Genomic DNA, 22250 nt, shown 5'->3' with positions numbered 1-22250 from the left:
ACTCGAGTCCCAAAATAGAATATTTACATATATACATAGATGAGAGACTCAAAACTAACTGACTGACTGTCTATGAAGCCTCTAAAATACTGAGATGGATGTTGGGACAGACCCTGTTGACACCCAATTTTGGACCTCCGCAATTTAAGTTAATCATTGAGCTTTTTTAATTTCAAACGATTGAAAATAATTAGTTTTATAAAAAATTCAAAAAAATAAATAAAATAAATATAGTTTGCAAGTTATTTTAAATAGTTTTGTCACTTTTTAAATAATATATATGTTTTATGTAATTATGTATGAAATAAGTGTATCCTATAAATATCCGAAAATCATCTCAAAAAAAAAAAGATTTTATATTCTTTAGTGTATTTTAAAGTGATGACTAATTTTGAGTTAATTAGTTTTTGTTATAAATTCAAAATATTTTTCGAGTTTCTTTTATGTAAATTTTGTCAATATATATATATATATATATGTATGTATATAATTAGTATATTTTATAAATATTTGAAAATCATCGCAAAAGATTTTACGTCTAGTTAAATATCTTATTAATTTACTTTAGTCTAAGTTATAGTTATAATTTCAAGTTAATTAGTTGTGATTAAATTAATTATTTTTGCAATCGAATTAATTATTTTATGTCGTTAAGATTAAGATGCTCGTTAATTAATTTATAAAAATTTGTCTTGTAATTTTAGTCAATTGCTTATCCTACTCTTAACCCTTTAAAGGCCCGAATTTTGGGCCCTTTTTCCCAATTCAGCAGCCCATTATTCTCCAATCCCCAATCTCCCAGCCCACCTTTTCCCCTTGACCCAGGCCCATTTTCAATTATTCACAAAAGACACACCCAACATTTCTAATACATTACATACAGTAACAATACAATAACAATTCCAAAACATTCCTAGCCCACACCAACATACGTGCAGTACGCGACCCAACCCAAATAACCCCAACTCATTTTCTTCTTCTTCATGTGACAATCGACGCAGCAAGCAAAGCAAACCCAGAAATCACGCTGCAAAAATCCCATCCAACTACCCTGCAGAACCCATACCCTAGTAGCCTCAATGTCAAACCCTCACGTCCCCTTTTTCCCCTTTTCAGAGATTTCCAAATCTCTTCACTGATGGCCTTGGAAAAAGGGAATTCGGATTTCAAATTCAATTTCTCACCCGTTTTCCTTCCTAAATTGACCCCCTAATTCCTCTATATAACCACCCCTTACCCATCAGTGTAGAGGGGGAAAAAGGTTTTTTTTTAAAGTTGGATTTTGAGGGCAAGAATCTACCGGAAAAGATTTTTTCAAAGCTACAGGAAGTTACATAAAAGATACACCTAAAATACAATTTCTTAATTTTTTTTTTGGGGCCTTGTTCGTGGTTTGCTAGATTTCTCGAAGTGTCGTGTGGTGGTGGAAGCTCGTCGTTATTCAAAGCTCGTCTTTCCCAGTTCTCTGCCTCTCAAAAGGTAATATCTAATTTCAACCCATGTCTCTTTATCCTTAATGTGTTGATTACTTGATTCTTGACTGAGTAAGTGTTCAAATGTTATGATTTGGGGCGCATTATGGCTGAATGTTGGCTGTAAATTGGTAATATGGATGGTCTGATCACTCGCTTAGTTTAGTTATTTTGATTTCGGTTCTTCTTCATTTTTGTTGTTTGAAATTTGATGACCCCTTTCTAAGCTAAGATTATTTACTTCGTGTTAGTTTCTTCTCATTAAATTGAGTGATCTCACCTGGTTGCCATGACTTAGCTCAGTTGTGAATTTTTCGAGTCCAGAATGCTAGTTTTCGCAATTTGATGTGTGGGTTTATTTTCAATTATGTTAGCTAGTATAAATAGTGTGAGTTGAGTAGTTTACTGCCTTTTCTTATGGTGTGTGCTCTATCTATGTTCAACTAAGTAGCATATATATAGTCCTTATATTAGTTGTTTGTACCTCTTAAATCTCATTCGTAATAGTAGTAGTTGTGTAGTATTCGTCACTTTTTATGTTGAGTTAATTTATTTCGAGTTTGGCTTAGTTTGATCAAGTTAAGATTGAGTCGATAAATTGATTATTTCAGGCCTCTCGAGTGTTCATTTCGTGTCTGTTTACTACTCCATTTTTTCTTCTAATTTCACCATGAATCATGCTAATATTGAAATTTCAATATTTGAACCGAAGTGGGTCACTACTTATTATTTTTGGGCTGTCGTTTCTTTCTTTTTTTTACCTCATGGAGTTTTTGTTATCTCACTACCTAATATGATATGTTTGAATCAAGTATAGGCCTTTATTTTATCTAAAAATAAAAAATAAAAATTTATCAAGAGTTGTTCGCCATTTACAGTGGAGTTTGTATAAATGTGGAGATGTTGTTTCCTTCTAACTTTTGGTTTACTTCTAGTTCTTGTCTCTTCCCAAATTTTTAGCATTGTTTGCTAACTTATTTATTCCACGAAATATATTCGTTTTATTATAGGAGGCATGTTGCTAATCCCCTTTTATTGTAAAAAGCATAATATTCAATCATTTGCAGTTTACTGTGCAAAAAAAAAAAAAAACTTCATTTTGTGTCACTTTATTTTCTCTTGAAGTTCAATTATTGCTTGTTTGCCATGACTTATTTCTTAAAATTCAGCCTTCTTATACTATCATATGCTATGATTTGAACTCGATGACATCGATCCCAACTTTGTGGTGCACGTCCCGGCACATTTGCTCTGTGTTAATTATTGTTGATAGAGTATATTTCCCCTTTGTTAATCATTTTTGGCTTAATCCGAGTCTAAACCACATGGTTCATGAATTAAATTTTAGCATATTTTGTTGTTGTTTGGAAGTTGCATTTAGATGAGCATGTGTTGTATGGTGGAGTTAATTCTCCCTCGGTTTGGGTTTATTCCACCAAAGTCATCTAAATCCCCTGCTTAGCACAATTTATTTTGGTGCGTGTTGATTATATTGGAATTTTAAATATGTTCTTTTTCTCACGTCATTTGAACCTACACTAATATATTTCCTCTTTCCGTTGTTGTATGTGAATTCCTGCTGAGTCCATTGTGGACTCCTTTCCCTCCTCCATTGCATTTCGAAGTAGGCCATAAAGGCCTAAATTCATCTTTCTTCCTCTCGAGTCAAGTGGAGAAGATGATGGATATATTGAAAGTAGCAAACATGGTTGGAAACTAAAATTCCAGATCTTGAAAGTCTGAAAGTGGGCAGTATACATGTTGTATACAACATTATACGCTGATATACAGGTTTAGTATAACAAATACAGGTCAAAAACACAAAAATACAGGGCTAAGGTGAAATATAGGTGTTCGGAAGCAAGAGATACATGAAAAGAGCCTATGCATACGCTGATATACACTGATATACACCAACTGTATACAAAAAGGGATTGGTTTGAAGGCAAAAATTTCAGCGAAATTGGCCCAAAAGGAGGCCCAAATTCAATTTCTCCCTTACTCTTTAATTATTTAATCGTGATTATTTATTATTTGTTGTTTAACTCTAACTTTATAATTTTTAATTAACTTAATTAGATTCCCCAAAAGACGAGTTATTTTCTTTGTGTTGGTTTGCTTTGAATACTTTTTTTGTGTTGAGGTCATTTATTTTATTTATTAAATATTGGTCAAATTTTACATCCTCAATTAAGTTAAATAAATGGCTTTTCTTTTACTTTGTCACTTTTTCTCAAAAAGTTAGTCAAAACTTTGCTTTTATTCTTCAATTAATTAAAAATTATTTTCATGCTTAGATTAACCAATTGGGTTTAAATTATTATTTTAAAAAATGATTGAAATAAAAACCAATTAATCTAATTTTAAGGTCCCATTTTCCAAAAAGTAAAATAATATAAAATGTGTCATTTATTTAATTATTTTTTCAAAATTAATCGAATATATTGTAAGTTATTATTTTTTATGTTAAATCATTATTTTTCTAAAAATAGTCAAATATATTTTAGTCAAGTCGCAGGTCAACCGCATGTTAGCGGACACTTCGAATGCTTAAACCCTTCTCGAAGTGTAAATTGAACCCCGAACCCTCTTTGGTATTTTCAAATGATTTTTTCTGTTTAAATCTTTGAAAATTATAAGTTTTCTTAATTTCTTTAAAAAATTAAGTGGGGACTCTTTTTCTAAGTATTCTTCTCCGATTGTTTTATGCTTAGAACATTTCAAAAAAGTGATTTTTCTAAAGATAGGAAAATTACGACACAACAGACCCCACAACATCCTAATAAAGCAAAATTAAGAGAACAAAATAATCGAGTCCTCCGAAATGCAAAGAGGCTCACCACTAACTCTGGATTTGCTTAACTGGATCAACGGCGTGCTGGATGCTGATCCTGGGTACATGCGTCTGCATCATAATAAGATGCAGGCCAACTGGCATCAGTACATGGAATGTACGAGTATGCGAGCTGGTCGCCTTGAAAGGGATACAAAAGAGAACTTACCTTGGCTCTGTTCAACTCATGAATAACTGAACTCAATATAAAGCAATGAGACACATGCAATATATATAAAGCTTACAAAACTATTTAAAACATAACGTAAAAAATCATATTTATAATATCATGAAAATACCATGGTTCCTTTCAAAGTCTACTTGTGCAATGCATGAATGAAGTCCCATACCCCAATCCACACTAAGCAGAACTTCTCGAGGAACCAAGCTCTTTCTACTGTGGGAGTTCTCTAACCGACAACCACCACTACATGTCTAAGTGGTGATACAGCGTCTTGTCCACGCTGCCAGAACTGTCCTATACTTTGCCGTCATATAGAACCCTATTGCTTAGTGGATCCACTAGCTTAACTTTCGTGATCATCTAAAAAGTATGACCCGAGAAATCCCATGTTTGGCTACATGGTTCTATGGGGGCTGTGAGTTCTTTGAACGATCCCCTAATTCGGTGCTCAAGACTACTCCCAAAAATACTTTAGCTCATAAGTGTTTTAAACACATCTTTCTTTAGTTGAGATAATTACTCAAAACTTAGCCCAAAGGTTCTTGAAAATTCTTTCTAAAAGAACATCTCAAAACCATATTTTAATATGATCATTGATGACTCGGGATATTTATACTGCTTAAACATTGATAGTATATCTAGAGACCATACTGTTTAAACATTGATGACATACTCGATTTGTCATACTAATCATGTTTTAGAAACTCTTTTGCAAAACTCATCTTTTCTTAAAAAGAGATAGTACTCAAACTTCTCAAAACTCTTTTGGAAATCTCAGTTTCCTCTCATCTTAAATGTGAAAACATTTATAAACTTCTTTGGGAAATACTTAGTTCCCTAATAACTTTTGAGAAATGAACTCAACTCTTGACTCTTGACTTATCTCGAAACTCTTGACTTAACTGAAAACTCTTGACTTGACTTGAAACTAGATACTCTTTTCTTGACTTGAAACTTGAGACTCTTTTCTTAGCTTGAAATTCTATACTCTACTAGGAACTCTATACTTAACTTGGAACTCTATACTTAACTTGGAACTTGAGCCTTAGAATGAAGTTAAAACGTTCAATGAGGACTCTTGAAAACTTTGAAGACTTGCTTTGAGTTACTTCTTAACTTCTAAGCTTGGCTCTAACTTCACTTGACTTCTAACTTCACTTAACTTGGAAACTAACTTTCCTTGAATTGGAATTATGAATTCAAGGTGTTTGATCACATGTTATAGAGGGATTCTTGATGTTTAGACGCACTTTGGAGTGTCGGAAACAACTATGAAACATAGGTATAATACCTAGGAACATGCATGAGAAAGTGTGAAAAGAATGGGGAAACTTGGCGTCTTTGGCGCTCTACAAGGCGCGGAGCGCCAGCCCTTGAAGCTCAGAAGGGGCCTGCTGGCACTCTGGTTCTCCTTTATTTTTCCAACTCTAAACCACCTTAACTTCAATGGATCCAACCCAAAACACTTAGAATCATAAACCCCTCAACATACAATAGATTTTAACCGAAAACATGCCCAAATCAACAAGGGACTTTAACAACACAACCGAACAACTTCAACAACATATCCAATCTTTTCTCAATAATAAAATGAGTTTGATGTGTGGGGGAAAGGATCAACCCAACACTAAAAACTCACATACCTTAATAGGGATCACCCCCGACGAAATCCACGATGATCTCCTTGCTTGATCTTCCCTTTCTCTTCTTCTTTCTCTCTTATCTCCCAATCCCTAACACTCACTCTTACTCTCACTCTTTAAAATGGGACAAAAATGATCCAAAAATCAGTCTAACACCTCAATATAACCCAAAGAAATGATTAGGGAAAAGACCAAAATACCCTTAAAATTTCCGGACGGACTTCACTTCCCTGCCAACTGCCCAACTTCCAAAGGGAATAACTAACTCATACGAACTCGGAATCGAGAAAAATCGGCGGAAATGGAAGGATCATTCCACAAGCTTTGCAATCATAGTTGGAACTACTCCTAACTCATCCGGAGCTAGGAGTTATGACTGCTCAAAGTTGGCCAAAAACTCACTGATTTCCATACTTAGCCAAATTTTCAAAACTTTAAAATTCTTTCCAAAAATGAAAATTTCCAATTCTAAGCCTCTTCAATTATTTCACATTGCTGGATGTTACAATATCTCCCCCTTGGGAACATTCGTCCTCGAATGAGATTACCCCTACTAGGCTAAGGGTGTAAATCAAACTCAAACACCCAACAAGCAATCATGCAAACACCAACAACAACTACATGCTCACTATAATTCAAAGAGCACTAAGAAAGAAATTAGTACCTTGATCTACACTTCCTACGAATTCAAAGAGATATGGATATCTCTTCTTCATATCCTCTTCGGCTTCCCAAGTAGCTTTCTCTACAAATTGGTTCCTCCAAAGGACCTTAACTGAGGCTACTTCTTTCGTTCTCAACTTGTGAACTTGGCGATCTAAAATCTGAACAGGAACCTCCTCATGACTCCTTTCATAGGTGAGACCTTCAAATAAACCCAATCGTCTACTTCAAACTCTAACGCCCTTCTCCTAACATCAGTGTAGGATTTTTTATGACTCTGTGCCGTTTTCAACCTCTCTTGAATCACTTTCACCTTTTCCATAGCTTGATGAACTAACTCTGGTCCTATCAACCCTGCTTTACTAACTTCAAACCATCCAAAAAGAGATCTACATCCCCTCCCATAAAGAGCCTCATAACGAGCCATATGGATGCTAGAATGGTAACTATCGTTGTAAGCAACTCCATACAAGATAGGTAATCATCTCAATTATCCTTGAAATCAATTCCGCAATACACCTTGATACCTCAAAACACCATCTCCCCCTTGTTCAAAAGCCATCATTGCTTATGAACATTTAGCCTGAAATTGCAGCAAGATCGGGTCTGAGTCTTTCTCACCTTATACTTCTGACACTAATGATAACTCGGCCCTGCTCGTCACTTCTATTCCTCAATCTGTGAAATCTATAAGTCTGACTCCCAGGCGTGCAAGTCTGAGCACATCTTTTGCTAACTCTCTCTTTCCTTCTCCAATATGGGTAGTAGTCAACTCCTCTTTCCATTCCTGAAAGTATTCCTCACAAGCCTCAGACCGTTGAAAATTCGTTGTTCTTCCGAGTCAACTTGGTCAAATAAAACCCTTATCTAACAGATCCCTTTAACTGCTTTTTCAACTTTTTCAATTCTGCTGGTGCCATTCTATAAGGCGAAAAAGAGATAGGACAAATATCTGGAATGATGTCTATGCCGAAATCTATTTCTCTCTCAGGAGGAATTCCGAGTAGATCATCAGGAAAAACTTCTGGAAACTCCCTTACTATAGGAACTGACTGAGAATGAGGTATCTCAACACTAGAGTCATTAACTCGGACTAAGTGATAGATACAACCCTTCGAAACTAACTTTCTCGCCTCAAGGTACGAAAATGAAACGACCTTTAGGCACTGTTGAACTACTACTCCACTCTATGACTGGCTCACTAGGTTGCTCAGGTATAACATCAAAGTTCATAGCAACCTAAGGAATTTCAAAAGATAAACTCACTCTGGGGTCTAGCAAAGCATAAACAGCAAAGTCAAACACTTGAATCATACCAGTGACAACATCTAGCAAAACCTCTTGCTCTTGGCGACTGGTGATGGCATAGAGGTGGTTTGCTCTTCCGCCCGTACTAGAAGTAGCTCCTCTAGGTACCATCCTGTCTGGGGGAGCAACTGATGAAGATTGGGCCCTCTTGCCCAGATTTCCACTACCTTGCCTGCTCTTAGGGCACTCCTTCACGAAGTGACCCTCTTGTCCACACTTAAAACAACCTGTCAGGCCTTGGCGACACTTACCTGGGTGGGTTCAACCACACCTAGCACATGCAGGAGCCTTACTACCCCTTGGTACCATGCTACCTTGAGGATAGGCAAGTCTAGCCCTGAAACTATAGGAATTTATTTTGTACCCATCTTTGTTCTCAAGTGCAGGTGCACTAGAAGATGGTGGAGAAGGTATCTTCTGTTTCTGTGGGAGGGATGACTGATTAGCATCATTCTTTGGCTGCCTGAACTCTTCCCCTACTATCTTAGCCCTCTTATCCTTAAACTCTTCTCTATCCTTCAACTTATCCTCCTCAACTTGTTGTAAATGGACCATAAATCTTGCTAGTTCAATATCCCCTATCAGCATAGCTGCCTTGCCTTCCTTGCTTGACTGACGAGACAACCCAGCAACATATAAACTCATCTTGCTCCTCATATCCGCTACCATCTCCGGAGTATAGCGGGAAAGTTGTGTGAACCTCAGACTGTACTCATGAACACTCATAGTCTCCGGATTAAGGGTGAGAAACTCTTTGATCTTTGCCTCTCACAACTCACGAGGAAAGTAACGCCTCATGAGAGCACTCTCAAACACAACCCAACTCACTATTGGCGCATCCTCAGCCCTATTCTTTTTCCATTGATCAAACCAGATTCTAGCGACACCCTTCAATTGGTATACAGCTAGCTCCACCCTCTCCGACTCAGCAACATGCATCACATCAAATACCCTTTTAAGCTCCTCAATGAAGTTATCCGTATTCTCACTAATACTTGAACCATTGAAGCTTGGGGGGTTCATCCTTAAGAGTTCACGGATCCTTGAAGTATCAACCACTTCGTGTTGATTGTTTCTCTGCCCAACATGATAGGTCGCAACTTGACTTATCATCCGAATAGCTTCTTGAAAATCAGCATATTTGATCTCTTCTTGGGTTTGCACTTCTTGGGCACTTGGTAACTCTTGTTCCTCAATACTCCTCATAGCTGGACGAACTCTGACTGCTCTTCGTGGAAGCATGATTCTCTGAAACACGCGCAGGCACGAATTAGAAAGAAACTTTTTAGAGATAAACTCTAACGCACGAGATGAGTATGAAAGAAGTGAGAAATCTTCCTAAATGTTGTAGCCTCCCAATTATAGATGTGGCGCACTTTACACCGATAATTAGGACTCTACAGACATAACTTCATAGACTCCCTATGACTCTGGAACTTGCTCTGATACCAAGTTTGTCACGCCCCGAGCCTACACCCTGGACGTGGCCGGCACTCGAAGACCATTGTTGGCCCCCAAGCGAACCCTTGGCCTGGCTTTCTTAACTCAGCGGAAACCTAACTCAACAGAAATGCTCAATGCAATGCAAGGTTATAAAAATAACCTAGCTGATAAAATCTGGCCAAAAAGGCAACTCAAGTCACAAAATAGAATATTTACATATATACATAGATGAGAGACTCAAAACTAACTGACTGACTGTCTATGAAGCCTCTAAAATACTGAGATGGATGTTGGGACAGACCCCACAACATCCTAATAAAGCAAAATTAAGAGAACAAAATAATCGAGTCCTCCGGAATGCACAGAGGCTCACCACTGACTCTAGATTTGCTCAACTGGATCAACGGCGTGCTGGATGATGATCCTGGGTACATGCGTCTGCATCATAATAAGATGCAGGCCAACTAGCATCAGTACATGGAATGTACGAGTATGCGAGCTGGTCGCCTTGAAAGGGATACAAAAGAGAACTTACCTTGGCTCTGTTCAACTCATGAATAACTGAACTCAATATAAAGCAATGAGACACGTGCAATATATATAAAGCTTACAAAACTATTTAAAACATGACGTCAAAAATCATATTTATAATATCATGAAAATACCATGCTTCCTCTCAAAGTCTACTTATGCAATGTATGAATGAAGTCCCTTAACCCTATCCACACTAAGCAGAACTTCTTAAGGAACCAACTTTTTTCTACTGTGGGAGTTCTCTAACCGGCAGCCACCACTACATATTTAAGTGGTGAAACAACGTCTTGTCCACGCTGCCAGAACTGCCATATACTTTGCCGTCATATAGAACACTATTGCTTAGTGGATCCACTAGCTTAACTTTCGTGATCATCTAAAAAGTATGACCCAAGAAATCCCATGTTTGACTACATGGTTCTATGGGGGCTGTGAGTTCTTTGAACGCTCCCCCAATTCGTTGCTCAAGACTACTCCCAAAAATACTTTAGCTCATAAGTGTTTTAAACACAACTTTCTTTAATTGAGATAATTACTCAAAACTTAGCCCAAAGGCTCTTGAAAACTCTTTCTAAAAGAACATCTCAAAACCATATTTTAATATGATCATTGATGACTCGGGATATTTATACTGCTTAAACATTGATGGTATATCTAGAGACCATACTGTTTAAACATTGATGACATACTCGATTTGTCATACTAATCATGTTTTAGAAACTCTTTTGCAAAACTCATCTTTTCTTAAAAAGAGATAGTACTCAAACTTCTCAAAACTCTTTTGGAAATCTCAGTTTCCTCTCATCTTAAATGTGAAAACATTTATAAACTTCTTTGGGAAATACTTAGTTCCCTATTAACTTTTGAGAAATGAACTCAACTCTTGACTCTTGACTTATCTCGAAACTCTTGACTTAATTGAAAACTCTTGACTTGACTTGAAACTCGATACTCTTTTCTTGACTTGAAACTTGAGACTCTTTTCTTAGCTTGAAACTCTATACTCTACTTGGAACTCTATACTTATCTTGGAACTCTATACTTAACTTGGAACTCTATACTTATCTTGGAATTCTATACTTAACTTGGAACTTGAGCCTTAGAATGAAGTTAAAACGTTCAATGAGGACTCTTGAAAACTTTGAAGACTTGCTTTGACTTACTTCTTAACTTCTAAGCTTGGCTCTAACTTCACTTGACTTCTAACTTCACTTGACTTGGAAACTAACTTTCCTGGAATTGAAATTATGAATTCAAGGTGTTTGATCACATGTTATGGAGGGATTCTTGATGTTTAGACGCACTTTGGAGTGTCGGAAACAACTATGAAACATACATAGGTATAATACCTAGGAACATGCATGAGAAAGTGTGAAAAGAATGGGGAAACTTGGCGTCTTTGGCGCTCTGCAAGGCGCGGAGCGCCAGCCCTTGAAGCTCAGAAGGGGCCCGCTGGCGCTCTGAGAGAGGTGCCACGCCAGGGGTAAAACCTCAGAACCCCTGTTGGGGCGCGCTGGTTGGCGCGACGCCCCAGCCTTTTCCCCCAAAAATCCGACTCTTCTCTTTCATTTTTCCTACTCTAAACCTCCTTGACTTCAATGGATCCAACCCCAAACACTTAGAATCATAAACCCCTCAACATACAATAGATTTCAACCCAAAACACAACCGGAAACATGCCCAAATCAACAATGGACTTCAACAACACAATCAACAACATCAACAACACAACCAAACAACTTCAACAACATATCCAATCTTTTCTCAATAATAAAATGAGTTTGGTGTGTGGGGGAAAGGATCAACCCAACACTAAGAACTCACATACCTTAATAGGGATCACCCCCGACGAAATCCACGATGATCTCCTTGCTTGATCTTCCCTTTCTCCACTTCTTCTCCTCTTCTTTCTCTCTTATCTCCCAAGCCCTAACACTCACTCTTACTCTCACTCTTTAAAATGGGACAAAAATGATCCAAAAATCAGTCTAACACCTCAATATAACCCAAAGAAATGATTAGGGAAAAGACCAAAATACCCTTAAAATTTCCGGACGGACTTCACTTCCCTGCCAACTGCCCAACTTCCAAAGGGCATAACTCACTCATACGAACTCGGAATCGAGAAAACTCAGCGGCGTTGGAAATATCATTCCACAAGCTTTTCAATCATAACTGGAACTACTCCTAACTCATCCGGAGCAAGGATTTATGACTGATCAAATTTGGCCAAAAACTCACTGATTTCCATACTTAACCAAATTTCCAAAACTTTAAAATTCTTTCCAAAAATGAAAATTTCCAATTCTAAGCCTCTTCAATTATTTCACATTGCCAGATGTTACATTTGCAATATACGAACCTCGATCATCGCCTAAGATCATCGTTTCGTTAGGAAGGCAAGATGCAGTGGCTTAATTTTCATTCACAACGATCATTGGATTAGTCCCTGGTATGATCAAGTCTAAGGATTTATACGTTGGGAAAACGAGGAAGAAAATGGGGAATCAACCAAAGTAATATATATTGTTTCATTCATGAAATTTAAGATCATTTTGAGTGTGAGAAAATGGTGTCATTTCATGGCCAAAATTTGAGTTCTTCTACTTACATTTGAGGGCTATAAATATTTTTTAGTTGTTGTAGTTAACGAGTGTAAGATTTAGTTATTTGGTGTTTTTCAAAAACATTTGCACTTGTATATCCAATATAACTCATATGAGTTGTGATGAAATAATTGAGATTTTTCTACCCTTAATTAGAATTTAGGAGCACGAGCCGTGGAATGGAAAAAATCATGTTAGGAGTGCCGCCCCTTGAAATGCGCAAATCTGAATTTAGTCGAATTTCAATGTGGATACCGAGCACCAAATGAGAAAACAATATATCCACTATAAAAATATACAACACGTTGCTAACTATGAAAATAATATACATATCCATTTTCAGTTGCAATTGTTGTTCAAAATCATTTAGTCATATCTCCATCAAATGTCTTCAAATATTATACAGAGAATCTCTTTAGACTATTCCAACAAATCTAAACAACACAATTCAAATTTCTCTCTCTCACACACACATGAAAAAAGAAGACACGATTTGAAATTCAAATCCATCGCGAGCTATCTTTCTAATTTGATTATTTGTACACAAATCTTACAAAATCAGTACTCTAATCACTAGTTGAGTCCCAACCATATTTACAAATCGAGAATTATTGGGAGGCAAACATTTGTATTTTTGATATATAGGAAACATACCTTGTGTATCGTACACCTTAGAATTCTATTAGAGCTTTGAATTCGATATTGCATAACTCTAAACTGACTGAAAAGGGAAAGAACATGTATACATGAATTGCTATTGAGATGAAAGTGGAAGCAATACATGAACTAAAATTCTTCAAGTAACATTAATTGCTATTGAGATCTAATATTAAAATCATCCTAAAGTTCAAGCAAGTAGAAGGCTTATGAGGAAAAACAAAAACTTACACCATTTGTTTTAATCATCACAGCCATTCCCGATCAATCACTATGGTGGGGATATGAGCAATTTCTGGCCAGTATTCACCCTTGTCAAATTCTAGTAGTGGTGTTAGCAATGGACAGTCGCGAATATGTAGTGTAGAGAGGGAAGAGGGCATCCCTTTTACTGGAAGGGATTGGAGATCAGGGCAATCGTAGATGATCAACTGAGAGAGGGAGGAGGGCAGTGTCAATTCGGAAAGTGATTGGAGATAACAGCGATTCTCGATGTGTAGAATTTGAAGCAAAGTGAGGTGAGAAAAGGAGGAACACTGGCTTTGAATTTGAGGTAAATTACTCTCAATATTAGATATTGAAGAGAGGTGAGGTTTTTGAGATGTTGGAGGCTTAATGTTTTCAGATTGGATACCTCAAGGCTTTGAATAGAGGAAAGCAACTCCCAATTCACACCACCAACAATCTCTTTGTCACTGCCATCATGTTTGATCTCTGTAAATGCCACTCCTTTCGGTCTTCCACCAGTTTCTTGCAATTCGTAGTAAATTGAAGGGCAATCCTCCTTCAAGAAAGGACTCTATTTCTCCACAATCTCCTAGAGTAAGTCGCTTGAGTTCCTGCATACGTTCTGGCAGCCACTTCAGCTTCCAACTGCCCCAAATATACAAAATACTGAGACTTTCACATCCACCACATGCCACTGAAAGTTTTTNCGATTTGAAATTCAAATCCATCGCGAGCTATCTTTCTAATTTGATTATTTGTACACAAATCTTACAAAATCAGTACTCTAATCACTAGTTGAGTCCCAAACATATTTACAAATCGAGATTTATTGGGAGGCAAACATTTGTATTTTTGATATATAGGAAACATACCTTGTGTATCGTACACCTTAGAATTCTATTAGAGCTTTGAATTCGATATTGCATAACTCTAAACTGACTGAAAAGGGAAAGAACATGTATACATGAATTGCTATTGAGATGAAAGTTGAAGCAATACATGAACTAAAAATCTTCAAGTAACATTAATTGCTATTGAGATCTAAAATTAAAATCATCCTAAAGTTCAAGCAAGTAGAAGGCTTATGAGGAAAAAGAAAAACTTACACCATTTGTTTTAATCATCACAGCCATTCCCGATCAATCACTATGGTGGGGTTATGAGCAATATTTGGCCAGTATTCCCCCTTGTCAAATTCTAGTAGTGGTGTGAGCAATGGACAGTCGTGAATATGTAGTGTAGAGAGGGAAAAGGGCATCTCTTTTACTGGAAGGGATTGGAGATCAGGGCAATCGTAGATGATCAGCTGAGAGAGGGAGGAGGGCAGTGTCAATTCGGAAAGTGATTGGAGATTATAGCTAAGAGAGGGAGGAGGAGCAATGGACAGTCACAGATATGTTTTTATGTGGGCGTAGCTCATCAAGTATGTCTCTAATAAGTCATTTGGTAAGTCAACAACAATTTCATAGCGTGACAACGATAATGCCCTTAAGGATGTAAGTCTTGGCAAGGTGTTATGCAGCACCCTCTTGCTAAGCTTACTTTTTTCATAATCACGGAGTTGGATATTGATTGGAAGTAATGTCCTCAACCGCTCTGATTTAAAGAATGGTTTCAATTTCTCAAAGTCACCATCTTTTCCTATTGATTAGGACATGTGCCAACATTGTTCCAACATGGGCGATACTTTGTTCTCTTCCAACCTTATACAAAGATTTGAAGATGCAATTTGGGCCAAATCATTGACAAGGTCATGCATTAAGTATTCCTCTACGTCTCTTTTAGAAGATTCTGAGGCCATTTTGAACAGTGATCTTGATCTCAACTCGAGAAAGTATTGGTTACCAGAATTCAACTGATGTACAAGACCATTAACAATCCACTCAGGATAGTTATCATTCCACACGTCATCAAGGACAACAAGAAACCTTTTTCCATTCATCTTTTCCTTCAATTTGACTTGTAACTGATTAAGATTGTCATCAACCTTTAAGTCAGTTGAGCCAATTTCTTGAAGTAACCCTTTTGTTACTAAGAGATTCTGCAGAATTTTTTGCATGATTTGAACCATGATTCTCTCGAGGTGAACGGTTGGCAAATGAGTGGACCAGTCTATAGCATATCAAAACTATCACTTAATGCTTACACCAGAGTTGTTGCAAGAAAGTACCAGAAAATGTGCATCAATTGTGTCCATCCTGGATTCGTCCATACAGATTTATCCTGGCATAGAGGAACAATGCCTGTTGAGGAAGGAGCTGAAGGACCTGTCATGCTAGCTCTCTTGCCTGATGGAGGACCTACTGGTCGCTACTTTGATCGTACAGTAGTAGCTGAGTTTTAGATACAATAACAACAACTACACACACCTCAGTCGCAAACAAGTTGGTAAGGTTTAGTGAAAGAAGACTTTCTTTTAGCATCTCTTGATATTTGGTTGAATTTCTGAGCCTGGTTGGTGTCCAGATGTTGAAATGACGAGGGGAGGGAAGGTTTAAACTGATCATTCCTACACTGGCTATATGGTCCTTTTTCCTGCTTGATATCATTTAGTAGTTCTTTTCTATTTTAGGATAATGATTATCTTAGTGTAGATCATGAGCATGATATCACATCATTTCATACATTGAAAAGCGTAATAACTAAGAGATTGTGATTGCATAAAAAGTTGAGGTAACAAATACAAAGCAATCGTACTGATTACAAGCTGAAGTGAAATCCTAAAGACTAGTCTAGCACTGAGGAAAATGACTCTGTTTGCTCTGTTACATTTGAGTAGTGTGTATCGAGAAAATTCTCAAAAAATGAATGTGCTAGCTGAGCCTGATTTTAATCTGTTTGCTCTGTTACATTTGAGTTGTGTCTACTTACAAAAGAGGCTTGCACTGGAAACATGAAATAGTATCAGCAGTATAGCCCCATCTCAAAGACTTGCCTATAACAGCAGACCTGAGTTCACTCTGGATGACATAATAGCTTTAGCGGAAAGAACAATAAAAATAAAAAAGAACTCGTGAACAAATGTAAAAAATAGCAGAAACGCCTTAGAAGCACTTCTTGTGGACAATGGATGGACCAGACTTATCGTACTCTCCCTTCAAAATCCACATCTGATTAAGCACAAAACATGTTCAAGTTAGCAACAACATGTACAGTTCAAAATAAAGTTTAAAATTGCAAAAGTATATGCAAGAGAAGATATCTGAAGACTGTGATTTTATTACTCGTTGGATAAACACCCTGCAAATGTATATCTGAAGTTGTTACATCAAGCATTTCCCTGTGTAGTTGTCTGGTCGCTATCCAAGAAATATAGAATTATATAACATCTAATTATTCTGACAATGGAGGTTGCACTTATTTTCTAAAACTTGTGATCGTTATCCCTGATTATCTTTTAAAAAATTTAGATTCTCTATGAAGCTTAAATATAAAGCTATGTGTTTGATGATGAGCACAACATCATCATATATTGATTCTCTTAATGTCCTGTCATATACTAATAATGATGAGCACAACATCATCATTATTATCAGTTTCACCAACTGATGTACGTGTAACGTGACCATCAAACTTCTCTCCATTAAGTATATTGATTCTCTTAATGTCCTGTCATATACTAATGTGACCCCTCAACTTCTTCCTTAACTATATATGTAATTGCAAAATACACATAGAGATAAAGTTCAAGCAGTTGGACAATGTCTATTTGTCCAGATCTCTTTTAATGGTAAGTAAATAGTATGTATAACTTATAAATTTGTTGTTCATATTTTTTGCATGTATAGAGTACTTAGTTAATATTTTAGATTATTGTCTTTTCCTATTAGGGTCTTTCTAATAGGGAAAGCATGACAAAAAGCTATATTATTAGAATAACAATATTAATTATATGTAGATTGTGACAAAGGGTTGTTGGAGTTGATACTTCCACTATATTGTCATATTTTAATATCAAGTTCTCTATGCTCTTTTCTCTTGTCTCTTTTTATTTGTTTTTTTTTAATGCTTATGTTTCTTGTTTGTTGTTATTGTATAACTTTTTATTGTTTTATGGTTATTAATATTGAGAATTTACATTGGTTAGTTGTTTTGTATACATTAACCTAACATGTGGTATTTTAGTATCCTCATTCGAATATTGGATTTGTACAATAATTAGTTATTTTTACTTTATGCACGTTTAGTCAATTTTATAATTAAGGGTGTATTCTTTTTATTAGGAAGATATATGTACTTTCTATCGTAAAAATGGTGGATATATTTTTAGTAAATACCAATAGATTTGAAAGGGATAAAATATGTCATTTGTAATACAAAAATTATATGAAATATTTTGGGATAAATGTGCAACATATGTTTTCAGAACTAGTGATTAAAAATGAAAAGAATTAACAAAAAAGCAAATTGAAGTAAACGGAAATAAAAAGCTTCCAAGGGAAAAGAATAGCTTACATCAGTTGAAGAGCCATTCGTTTTAATCATCACATGCATTCCCCATCGATCTTTATGGTGGGAAATTGAGCAATATTTGGCCAGTATTCCCCCTTGTCAAATTCTAGTAGTGGTTTGAGCAATGGACATTCTGAAATATCTAGTTTAGAGAGGGAAGATGGCAGCCCTTTTACTGGAAGAGATTGCAGATTAGGGCAATGGTAGATCTCCAGCTCAGAGAGGGAGGAGGGCAGTGCTGATTCAGGAAGTGATTGGAGATTAGGGCAAAGGGAGATCTCCAGCTGAGAGAGGGAGGAGGGCAGTGCTGATTCAGGAAGTGATTGGAGATTAGGGAAATACCAGATGTGTAGACTTTGAAGCGAAGTGAGGTGTGAAAACTGGCCTTGTTCCGGCATTGACTGAATTTGAGGTAAATTACCCTTAATATATAGATATTGAAGAGAGGTGAGGCTTTTGAGATGTTGGCTGCTTAATGTTTTCAGATTGTATATGAGAAGTCTTTGAATAGAGGAAGGCAACTCCCAATTCTCACCACCAACAATCTCTTCGTCACTGCCATCATGGTAGATGAATAACTCAGTGAGACAGGGGAGTCTCTGTAAACGCCACTCCTTTCGGCCGTTCACCAGTTTCTTGCAATTATTGATCACAAGTTGTTGTAAATTGAAGGGCAATCCTCCTTCAGGAAAGGACTCTATTTCTGGACAATTAATCAGTCGCAGTGTCTTAAGAGATGGAAGGAGTTCCTGCATACGTTCTGGCAGCCACTTCAAAATAGTCAGTGACGTCATCTGGGTCCCCCCACATGCCACCGAAAGTTTTTCAACATTCTCACAATTCTGAATAAAGAGAGTTTCAGTCGCAGCAGGAATCAAAAACCTAGTAAGGTTGTGGCAATTAGCTACATTCAATGTGCGTGCTCTTGGGAGCAACTCAGGTGATATATCATCTATACAATCACATTCATCCAGTGTCAAATCCTCGATAAACATGTTACAATAACTCATCTCACTAACTGGCACTTCCAATTTCAATTTCTTGCAACCAGATATCATTATTGTCTCCAAGGTAATGGGCAGTATGCTAAAAGGAAAGGAGGTAAGAGAGTTACAATCACTAATATATAATTCAACAATCTGCTTCATTCCCTCAAGTTGGGATCTAAACAGTTGAGCATCATCAAAAACAACTCCAACCTTAGAAGAACCAACAACTTTTAACCTTTTTAAACATGAAAGTTGGATGGGTGTCTCCAAACTGAGTTCAGGGCAATTTATAATTAAAAGGTTCTCAAGTGTAGCGAACTCTCCACTTCCTAGTACGTGCCATTGCTTCCACTCCGGCATATCTTCAAATACAAGCTTCTCAAGAGCATTAAAAGGCTTTTTGGAGGACAAACTGCCATAGAATTCGTCCGTCACCTCTGTTATTCGATGCATCCCTCTAATGGAAAGGAATTTCAAACAAGGGAGTACTCCTAGTGCTGGCAAGGAATCACAGACCTTGCAGTTGCTAATAGACAATTTCACTAGCTTAAGAAACAAAGGATCAGCTAGCCAATTTGGAAATTTTGTCCCTCTATATCCGGTTATTTCGACTTCTTTTATGTTTTTATGTGGGCGTAGCTCATCAAGAATGTCTCTTTCAGTTTGTGAATTGTCGGCACTACTACTTTCACTCCACTCCAGCGATAACTTGTCAACATGATTCTTCTCCCTCATCTTTGCCTTCCCAGCTTCCTTTCTATCAACCACATTTTGCAACTCTACAACTGATAGAGATCCATACAAGTTCTGTGCTTCACCCAAATCTTCCATTCTCCAACCACTTAAAAGAAACTTGGCTCCCACTAACACTTGGAGGCTTTTCAACTTGCTCAGATGTAGCGGCATCTTCAAGAGACAAGTGTTGCTTATGTCAAGATGACGCAAGTAAATCAACTTCTCCATCTGCAGTGGTAGCTCCTCAAGATAATCACAATCTGACAGGAGAAGTGTCTCTAAGTTATACAACATACAAATGGAACTTGGCAACCTTTTAATCTCTGTCTGAGAAATATCCAAAAATCCGAGGAGCTTTAATTTGATAAACAAGTCATTTGGCAACTCCTTAATCTTGTAATGAGACAATGATAATGCCCTTAAGGATCTAAGATTTGGCAATATGTTATGCTGCACCCTCTTGCTTAGAGGGTGATAACAATTATTGACACTAATACATGTCGGAAGCAATGTCCTCAGCTGCTCCAATTTGTAGAGGGGTGTCAATTTCTCAAACTCACCACCTTCTCCCATTGAATAAGATAAGTGCCGACTTTTTTCCAACATATGAGATCCTTTGCTCTCTTCCAACCTGATACAAAGTTTTGAAGATGCAATTTTGGCTAAATCATTGACAAGGTCATGCATTAAGAATAAATTCTCTATGTTCCCTTCAGAAGGATTTGGGACCCTTTCGAATAATGATCTTGACCTCAACTCGAGAAAGTATTGGTTGCCTGAATCTTCAATTATTTCATCTTCCTGAGGTACGAGACCATTGGCAATCCACAGATGAATGACTTGTTCTTTCCTAAATGGATAATCTTTAGGAAATATTGCACAATAGGAAAAACATCGCTTTAAATGTGCAGGAAGATCATTGTAGCTCAACATCAACGCTGGTAATATGTCATTGTATGGCAGCTCCCATATTTCACTTCTCAAAATACGTTTCCACTCTTCAACCTCTGATTTGGAGCGTAACATGCCAGCGAGCGTCTTCAGAGCTAAGGGCAGTCCTTTGCACTTAGCTGCAATTTGTTTTCCGACCTCTTCAAGTTCCGGATGTCCCATAGGATCCATGTTTTCAAATGCATGTCTTTTAAATAAAGACCAAGAGGCTTCAGTAGACAAATTGTCCATGCTAATTTTCTCATTTCCCATTATCAAGGCAACACTCTCTTTACGTGTCGTCACAATGATCTTACTTCCTATATCTCCTTGTACAAAAACATTTCTCAAGTCATCCCACACGTTGTAGTTGTCATTCCACACATCGTCCAGAACAAGAAGAAACTTCTTTCCCTTTAATCTTTTCTTCAATTTGACTTGTAGCTGGTTAAGATTGTCATCAACCTTCAAGTCAGTTGAGCCAATTTCTTGAAGTAGTCCTTTTGTTATTCTGAAAGCATCATATGCCTCAGAAACACAAAACCAAGCTTTCAAAACAAAATGTTTCTCCACTCTCTCATCATTGTAAACTGCTTTAGCAAGTGTTGTCTTACCCAGGCCGCCCATTCCAACAATAGGAACTACTGTCAGCTTTTTTCCACTTGCATCTTCAGACAATAAACGGTCAACCAATTCCTCTATATCATTCTGCCTTCCAAAGATATCAGAATCATCAACCAAAGAAGTTGAAGGTGTTCTAGTTTCTTGTTTAGGTGAACTAAAATGATCCTTTAAGCCAAGGCGACCAATTTGCTTTTCCAACACCTCCAATGTTTCAATGGTTTCTTCCAACTTATCATTTATGTTACGAAAGAAATAATCACTCAAGCACAGGTTGAGGTCACTTACTTCTGCAAGATTTTGATTCTGGCCTTCCACCTTAAGCCTCAAAGCTTCATAATTGACTTCTTCAATTAAGTTTTCAGCAGAGTCGACAGCATCTCGAAGCTCATTAAGCCAGTCGCTCACAGATGGATTTGATGCCTGCTTATTCTCTGCATCACTTAGCACAATCTGAAGACCACGCAAAGTCATTTTCAGCTTCTTTAAGAGCTGAACTGGATCCTTATGCTTCCGAAACATGTTGAGCAGATCACCGTGAGGAGCAAGCCTATCAAAGAGAACATTCAAAGCTGAAGAGAGAAATGCACCACCAACTACATCCATTTCTGAAATCTGCAAAGCAAAACAAGGAAGCACAAAATGATTTTAAGAAGATAAATGTTTAAAACTTCAATTACTAACAACTTTATTTTACCTGTTGAATGCTAAGAGCTAAGAGTGATATGTGATCAAGAATGATTTCCCTCTCTCTCTCTCTCTCTCTCTTGCTTGTAATTGGTACAATTATGTTTTATCTACAGTCTGCAGATCACAGCCATAGAAAAAAAAAGAGTAGCAAAAAAATTATGGAGTCTGCCAGTCTGGTTTCTTGTCTTTTCATTACTTTTGCAATTCAATAATTGAAGCAAGAGAGGAAGGGGGTGGGGCACTCCAAAGAATGTTGTGGTGT

The 22250-nt window shown here is 37.1% G+C and overlaps 1 protein-coding gene across 1 annotated transcript; it reads right to left on the bottom strand.

The window, feature by feature from the left end:
- Positions 1-17965: 17965 nt before the first annotated feature.
- Positions 17966-22060, bottom strand: LOC125852243 (putative disease resistance RPP13-like protein 1). Its single transcript, XM_049531975.1, has 2 exons — positions 21996-22060; positions 17966-21913 (listed from the first exon to the last, which is right to left on the bottom strand). Exon 2 carries the CDS (start codon positions 21902-21904, stop codon positions 18056-18058), a length of 3849 nt encoding a protein of 1282 aa, XP_049387932.1. The 5' UTR covers positions 21905-21913; positions 21996-22060; the 3' UTR covers positions 17966-18055.
- Positions 22061-22250: the final 190 nt, after the last annotated feature.

This window comes from Solanum stenotomum, unplaced genomic scaffold (genome assembly GCF_019186545.1).
Source record: "Solanum stenotomum isolate F172 unplaced genomic scaffold, ASM1918654v1 scaffold33130, whole genome shotgun sequence".
NCBI lineage: Eukaryota > Viridiplantae > Streptophyta > Magnoliopsida > Solanales > Solanaceae > Solanum > Solanum stenotomum.
Note: the sequence above shows the minus strand (reverse complement) of the source record. Positions and strands in the feature narration are given on the sequence as shown.

Coding starts and splice junctions, on each gene's coding strand:
- LOC125852243 (XM_049531975.1), bottom strand. CDS start 21,904: ATGGATGTAGTTGGTGGTGCATTTCTCTCTTCAGCTTTGAATGTTCTC.